Source organism: Arachis hypogaea, chromosome 9 (assembly GCF_003086295.3).
Source record: "Arachis hypogaea cultivar Tifrunner chromosome 9, arahy.Tifrunner.gnm2.J5K5, whole genome shotgun sequence".
Taxonomy (NCBI): domain Eukaryota; kingdom Viridiplantae; phylum Streptophyta; class Magnoliopsida; order Fabales; family Fabaceae; genus Arachis; species Arachis hypogaea.
Window position 1 is genome coordinate 30291274 of NC_092044.1, and position 8961 is coordinate 30300234.

The 8961-nt window shown below is 33.5% G+C and overlaps 1 protein-coding gene across 1 annotated transcript; it reads right to left on the bottom strand.

Annotated features, from left to right (window-relative positions):
- Nucleotides 1-6521: 6521 nt before the first annotated feature.
- On the bottom strand, nt 6522-8682 carry LOC112709058 (uncharacterized). The gene is made up of 7 exons (XM_025760960.1): nt 8611-8682; nt 8235-8484; nt 8023-8122; nt 7804-7888; nt 7439-7558; nt 7232-7344; nt 6522-6564 (listed from the first exon to the last, which is right to left on the bottom strand). Exons 1-7 carry the CDS (start codon nt 8680-8682, stop codon nt 6522-6524), a joined length of 783 nt encoding a protein of 260 aa, XP_025616745.1.
- Nucleotides 8683-8961: the final 279 nt, after the last annotated feature.

Sequence of the window (8961 nt, forward strand, 5' to 3'; positions counted from 1 at the left end):
GTACTGTGTCAGCAATTTGTAAAAACTGTGCCAAAAACTCTGTAGGTTCTTCCTGTGGAAGGCCAAAATACTGGCAACTTTGCTGCACCATGATAATGAGCTGAGGATTCAACTCAAAACTACTGACTCCGATGGAGGGTATACAGATACTACTCCTATATGAAGCAGTAGTGGGGTTAGCATATGACCCCAGAGTCCTTCTGGACTGTTCATTTCCACTTAGATCCATGATGGAAAAAGGAAGATGACGTGGATTTATTTTATTATATAAAAAAATTTTGAAATAATAAAATAAAATAAAATAAAAACTACAATAAAAATAAACAAAAAAAGAATTGAAAATATTTTATGAGGATTTTCGAAAAAGTGAGGAGAGAGAAAGTGGTTAGGATATTTTTGAAAAAGATATGATTTTAAAAATCTTAAAAGGATATGATTTGAAAAATTTTGACCAAGTCAACCCAAGTATTTCGAAAATTATGAGAAATTAAAGGAAAATATATTTTTTATTATTTTTGAAATTTTATTATGAAAGAGAAGAACACACAAAAGACACAAGACTTAAAATTTTTAGATCCAATGCTCCTTGTTTTCAAAAATTTTGGAGGGAAAATACCAAGGCACACCAAACTTAAAAATTTTAAGATCAAAACACAAAGAAGACTCAAGAACAACAAGAACAAAAGAAAGAACACCAAACTTAAAATTTTTTGAAAACCAAAATAAAATTTGAAAAATTTGAAAAAAATTAACAAGAAAACACCAAACTTAAAACTTGACACAAGATTTAATCAAAGAGAACTTATTTTTAAGAAACAGATGCCAAGAACATAAGCCAATGCTTTAACCAATTGAGCTATGAACGAAAAAGTATTTTCTTGAAAAATCTTTTTGGAATTTTCGAAAATCACAAGAAAAACAAGGCAAGATACTAAACAAGAAAAACTAAAGATCAAACAAGAAAAATAAACAAGAACAACTTGAAGATCAAAGATGAACAAAGAACATGCAATTCAAAAATTGAAAGACAAAGAAAAGCATGCAATTGACACCAAACTTAAGATGTGAAACTAAACTCACAGAAAAACTAAAAATTAATAAAGAAAAATAATATTTTTGAAAAATTTTTAAAAAGAAAATAAAAGACTCTGACCCAAATGACAAAATTTTCCTAATTTAAGCAACAAGATTCATCGTCAGTTGTTCAAACTCAAACAATCCCCGGCAACGGCGCCAAAAACTTGGTGCACAAAATTGTAAATCATACTTTTCACAATTCGTACCACTAACCAGCAAGTGCACTGGGACGTCCAAGTAATACCTTACGTGAGTAAGGGTCGATCCCACAGATATTGTTGGCTTGAAGCAAGCTATGGTTATCTTGTAACTCTTAGTCAGGATATCAATTATAATTATGAGTTGACTTGCAAATGAACAAGAGAGCATGGATTAAATGATACTTATTATGCAGTAATGGAGAATATGTTGGAGTTTTGGAGATGCTTTGTCTTCTAAATCTCTGCTTTCCCCCTGTCTTCTTCTTCACGCACGCAAGGTTCCTCCTTTGGCAAGCTGTGTGTTGGTGGATCACCGTTGTCAATGGCTACTATCCGTCCTCTCAGTGAAAATGGTCCAGGTCCGCTATCACCGCACGGCTAATCATCTGTCGGTTCTCACTCATGCTGGAATAGGATCCATTGATCCTTTTGCGTCTGTCACTATGCCCAACCCTTGTGAGTTTGAAGCTCATCACAGCCATTCAATCCCTGAATCCTACTCGGAATACCACAGACAAGGTTTAGACCTTCCAGATTCTCAAGAATGCTGCCAATGGATTCTAACTTATACCACGAAGATTCTGATTAAGGAATCTAAGAGATACTCATTCAATCGAAGGTAGAATGGAGGTGGTTGTTAGGCACGCGTTCATAGATTGAGAATAGTGATGAGTGTCACAGATCATCACATTCATCATATTGAAGTACGAATGAGCATCTTAGATAGAAACAAGCGTGTTTGAATAGAAAACAGAAATAGTTGCATTAATTCATCGAGACGCTGCAGAGCTCCTCACCCCCAACAATGGAGTTCAGAGACTCATGCCGTCAAAAAGTACAAAGTTCAGATCTAAAATGTCATGAGGTACTGAATAAATCTCTAAAAGTTGTTTAAATACTAAACTAGTAACCTAGGTTTACAGAAAATGAGTAAACTAAGATAGATAGTGCAGAAATCCAGTTCTGGGGCCCACTTGGTGTGTTTTGGGGCTGAGACTTGAGCTTTTCATGTGTTTGGGCTGTTTCTAGATTTAAACGCCAGGTTGTAACCTGTTTTAGGCATTTAACTCCAACCTGTAACCTGTTTCTGGCGTTTAACGCCAGAATGTAACATGAAGTTTACGTCGTTTATCTTCAAGAAAAGTATAAACTATTATATATTTCTGGAAAGCGTTGGATGTCTACTTTCCAACCAAATTAAGAGCGCGCCAATTGGACTTCTGTAGCTCCAAAAAATTCATTCCGAGTGCAGGGAGGTCAGAATCCAATAACATCAACAGTACTTTTTCAGCCTGAATCAGATTTTTGCTCAGACCCCTCAATTTTAGCCAGAAAATACCTGAAATCACAGAAAAATACACAAACTCATAGTAAAGTCCAGAAATATGAATTTTGCCTAAAAACTAATAAAAATATACTAAAAACTAACTAAAACATACTAAAAACTACATGAAAATACCCCCAAAAAGCGTATAAAATATCCGCTCATCAGGCCCAAGCCCATATATATAAACACTCACTTCATAGTATTTCAGCAAATTATCCCCCATAATTGAGAGAGAGCCACGGACTTGAAGAGAGGAGAGTGAGGAGCCACCATTGTTACTATTCATTCCAACATTCAAATCACCATAACTTTTTATCTGGAGCTCTGATTGACAAGCCGTTTATGGCCACGCATAGCTCTCCTCATCCTCTTCGATTCTATCTAAGCCTTGTAGTAAGAAACTCTCAGGTTTTTATCTAGTTTTCTGTTCCTTGCAAATTCACATTTTTGGTTTTGGGGTTGTTGAATTATTGTGATTTTGGTTGTTTAGGGATGCTCTAGCATGAATTCCTAGTAGGTTTTACCCTAATTTCAAGTGGGTTGAGTTAAGGGAAGCTTTTCTCTTTTTGATTTTTCAAGTTCATAAAATCTAGGTTGAGAAATTGTTATTTTTGTGGTATATAGTGCAATTGTTGATGTTGGTTGGTGCGGAGTAGGATTGTTGATCAAGCGGCGTGAATTGATTTGGTGTGGAGATCTTGTTTGGTGATTACAAGGCTTCGAAGGTTAAAATTGCCGACATTCAAGGTATGGGTTTAAGTTTCGAGTAGGCATTATGTACAGTTATATGAATTACTAGGTTAGTTGACCCTAGGATAGGTGTGGATTGAATTTAGTTGTTGTTTTGGATAATGAATGGCTATATGTATGTGTATATTGATTGAGAATTTTTGTGACATTATGAAGTGAATGGTATTTATTGATTTTATGCTTAATTGATTTGGGTGTTGGGCCAGAGGCCGTGATAGGGTGAGAAAATTTCCTATGAGATAAGTGAAGGTAATTGGCGTGAATTATTGAATGAGATGATTGATGACAATTTGGTTGTGATTGATAATTTAGAATTTGATTGTGTTGAGTTTCGGTATGAATTATGATAAGAATATGGTATGTTGAATGAGATGTAGTTAGTATGATGTATGTTGATGATGAGGATTTATGAATGTTTGTGCGTGAGTCATATGTTGGTGTTGATATGGATTGAGGACAAGGTGATTAGTTGCATGAAATATTGGATATATGAAGTAATGACGATTGTTTAAAATTTGAATGGTAATATTGATGTTGATACAAATTTATGGAACTTGAAGAGCATTAATGTGGTTTGTGTTGAGTTTAGAGTTGTTGGATGATTCGGAATTACTTGATTAGGTATGGAAATGGTTAGAGAGGGTAGTGAATTGATGGATATATAATGAGTATATTTGAAAACGGTTTTGATATTGTTTTTACTTGAATTTGGATTGAGAAATAGTAAACAATTATGTTATGCAGAATTTTGGTAAAAAGTGGTTTTTAACCAATTTTGGTGGGCCATAACTTAGCCCCCAAAACTTGGATTCAAGTTAACTTTAGATTAAATTAAAGATAATTAAGAGAGCTTTAAAATGGTATATGGATTATTGAATTTGGAATTTCGCAGAGCAAGTTATGAATGTTGGAAGTTAGGGTCAAAAGTCTAATTTCTGTGATGTGCAGAAAATTTGGAAATCTGTCATGTGTGCCTACGCACACCTATGTGCGTACGCACAGAACAGAGCGGGTGTTTCAAGTTGTGCGTATATACAACATCATGCGTATACACAGGCCGGAAAAGCCTTCTGGTGCGTGTGTACACACACAACCTATGCGTATGCACAAATCCTGTTTTTCAATAAAAACTCTGTGTTTACTCGTTTTACCTTCCCGGCAAGCTTGTAAACTTATATGATACTTGTTTAAAACCTTTTGCTAGTATTTAGACTTTGAATCAATGGAGAACACAATAAATGAATTAAAAAGGGGTTATTTTGGTTATGAGTTTAAAGCCGGTGACCTAGACTTGGGAAATTCTATGGATGGGTTATGTATATAAATATGGTGGAGTGTTATATTAGTGATGAATGAGAAGTGAATATAAATTGAGAAATGAATGAGGTTGAGCAATGTCTTATTGAAAAGGTTTATGTGCTTGAAAGAACTTGAGGATGAGAGTGACTATGATGAGGTTAAAAGTGAGTCGGGCACTATATCCTAAGGACTTGGTTTATTGAAAGAGTTTTGTCCCGGCAAGGACAGTGATTTGATCCCACTTGTCGTGGTTATTGTGCATATATAGAGATGTTGGTTTTATCCCGCCTGCAGTGAGGACAGAAGCTCTATCCCGCTCACGTATTAATGAATTATTTTGTGTTGAGCAAGGATGGTGGTTTAATCCACTTACAGATTGATTTGTGAAAGTAACCCGACCAAGGATGGTGGTGTAATCCCGCTTGTTCGAGGTGCCCAGTAAGGATGGTGGTTTAATCTGGCTTACTGTGGAGGCAAGGACGGTGGTTTAATCTCGCTTGCGTGTTCTGAGCAAGGATGGTGGTTTAATCCCGCTTGTTTATGGAACCTACGGATAAGGATTGTGGTTTAATTCCGCTTATCCGAGTCTAGTCTGGCAATATAACTGACGCGTGAACTCATGGCCAATAGGACAGGCATGCATCATTTGCATCTATGTGACATTGTTTGGGTGTGTTTATTGTATATGTAGTTTGCCTATGTGATTATTATTGTTTAACCGTTATATGTTATAATTACTGTAATTGAATCTGTTGTGCTTGAATTTCATTATTTGTGTTTGCTGTTACTGTTTTATTATGAGACCTTGTATATATGGAGTTTGAGATGAAATCAAAAAGACTTGAGCTTTATTGGAGAGAGAAAGGTCGAATGAAAACAAAGGTGCATGAGTGTAGTTAGTTGGTCTAGCATACCTTACTGTTTTTCTGGTTTAGTATATTTCTAGGCTTGGATTTCTGTTTGTTGAAGTGTTAGGATTGCCTAGAGGATTCATGTAGTCTTTTCATTGTCTCTACTTTGGAACTATTACCCCTGCTGAGAACCCCAAAAGGGATGATGTTCTCACCCATTTTGGGAATTTCCATCTTACAGGTACTGGACGTGATGCACTCGTTGGGTGTGCCAATTTCTCTCTGCGAAGTGAAGATTGTCTTCTGGGAATTTTACTTTTGCTTAGATATTATATATATATATATATATATATATATATATATATATATATATATATATATATATATATATATATTCTCCACCGCTGTAAATTTTGAATTGTATATCTCTCTTAGAGGTTGATTATGGAGAAACAGAATTTATGTTTATGATTCTATCATACTTTTGGGTTGTATTTATTAACTAGTTTGCCTTACCTTCGCAGGTCAAGACTAGTGTTGTTATGTATAACTTCTTGAATTATATATATATGCACTTCTGTTGTTTCTGCTTATGTATATCGTCTGTTTTTGAGTGTGATGCGATTTTGCTTATGTCTTTTCTTCACGAGCTCCTAGTATATCATATTCCTTCCATTACACATATATGTATTTTGTTTTTAGAAGTCGTGATACCTGACCACCGTTGATTTACGACCTAGACATAAAGCTCTATGTGGTAGGGTGTTACATGACCGATAATTTAAAAAGGAACTTTTTCTCAAGTATATCATTTAGAGCTTTAGGATAGGATTCATCATGATCATCTTTATGTTACAAACATTAAAAATAATCGCAATTGAAAACAATTTGAAATCCAAACATGAAAAATTTAACCAAGTCATCTCTACAAAAATAAAAAACTTACACTCCCATCCATTATTTCATTTGCAATTTTACCAACCATGACCCGAGCCTCATAGTTCCAAATGATTATCTTTATACACCAGTTCCATCAGTTATAATAGCATTAAGACGATACCTGCAAATACAAAATCACTAAAAAATTAGTTGCACAGTAAATAATGAGTCACTGATATTTAATAGCCAATATGAATACACTCGTTTACATTGTAAAAATAAACTTATGACTTATATTATATCATAAATTAGCGTTAAATTATAAAAAAAGTTAATAAATTACAATTATTGTTAACTGTATTCTTTACGAATTCTAAATTAATTACTGTTAACTATATTCTTTACGAATTCTAAATTCATTAGTATAAAGTATAATATAAATTAGTATTTACTTTGTTTACTATAATATAATAAATGCTAAATTCATTAACATAAATTGAATTGTATAATTTTTATTGTGTGTGAATTAGTATGTTCTTTGTTTATTATTATTATTTTTTATAATATAAATTATAAGATAAATTATTTATTCTATTAAGAACAGCAAATTAAATAAAAAAATAGTACTGAAAGAAGTACTAAAAAATTATAAGCCAAAAGAACTTAAATTTATGTGTTAGAATTTAATATTCTTTTGATTAAGTACTCTTTTTTCAATACTCCTTTTTTTGAACACAAAGACATAAGCTTTTTCACCAAAATTATAAAATCAAATTACTTGAAAAAGATTATTTCATTACCTAAGAGAAGGATTGAACCTACCCTTCCTACAATGTTCACACCAATACCTATCTTTATTAACTTGAACTTTCCTGGGATAGAATCCACATGAAGCATAACACCAATCTCGAACACCATGCTCAATAGAAACTATAGTGTCAACCACCCAATATGTAGATTCCTAAAATTATAGAAACTTATCACTAACACAACATATCTGTCTAAATATAATTTAAATGAGCTACATATAAACCATCTTTAAATTGCCAACACACCTCCCTCATGTTCATAATTTCCACAACTGACTTAATAGAGTCCCCATTGATTTCATCGGACACAGATTGTGGTGGCTGACTTTGAATGGAAGTGATCCCTTGTGAGCATAGATCTCCTTCCTTCATCAAGTTAACTCATGCCAAATATTTCATAAAACAATATCGCAGTGACGTTATATTTAAGCATACATCAAATAAGTAAACAACATTTGCAGTTCATGGCCTAAATGAGTTGCATACCTATCTCTAAATATAACAACATCAGGGAAGTCAGGATTAATATAAATCTAAGACACATGAAAACTATTTTAAATGTTGATTTCATTCAAATACAAATGAGACTTAAACAATTGAGCCACCATCACCAAGGGCTGACCATCAGCTTTATCTAAGAAATTTTCAACTTTGTTAACCAAGTCATCAAACAGGATACACTTCAATCGATTCTTCCTAAACACAGCACATAGTCAGATAGAAGTGATTAAAAAGAAGTCAACAAAAATTCTATGTCACATATATTACACACAACATGAAAATAATTTTATATAAGAAGTTAGAAATTATAATTTTGGTAGCAAACATACTGCAGATCCTCCAAATAGATCCCTAGAAGTTTACACTCTCTTCCTGATTTTGTCACCATATTTGTTATATCCTCTTTACCTACAATATGGCCAATATAGTCTACACAACATGAAAAAATGTCCCATTCATAAGAAATGATAAAAAAAATTATTTTTTTACACAGATTAAGTTGAAACCATAAAAAATAATAATACAATGTCTTTCAAGATACCTATGAGATGGTTTTCATTTCCAGCAGGCATGGCCTGAACCTCTTCATAAGATACAAAATGGAAGGGATTAAAGAAAAATGTCCCACTTGTTAGCCGTGATACTGACGTCTTGATATAAAAGTTTAACTTGTACTTGTGACCACAGGTCCTAATCCCTTTCCCCCAACCCTTCACAATGAAATTCTTCATAGAATAAAACCCATGTTTCCGAATAAGATTCTTGAATACAGTGTATTTTGTTTTGGTATGCTGCAATGGATTCGATCACCCTTGCATAGCAACAAAAGAAAATAAAATTTAAATGTAGAGAGTTAATGCCACACATATCTAATGAGCCAATCCATAAAATTTAGAATAATAACATCGGTAACATACCCATTCATCTTGCAACACCATTTTCACATTGTAAACCTCAGCCGGATTCCACTGGTTTTGCATTTCATACATCCTAACAACTCCAACCTCTAGAGATCAAGACAACTTTGTTGGATTCACTTCAAAAACTGCATCAACCCCATTATCTCGCATATTAGATGGAATTGGTTCAGCCATGACCATACAGGATGTATCAAAAAGACCAACTCTCTAACAGATTGTATTAATCATGGACAAACAACAACCATCAATATTGAAGAACTAATACCAACTTAATAATTTTCTTGTTAAGTATTTATAGTGGTTGACTGGTTGGTTGTTAATAACACTATTGATTATTCAAATTACACA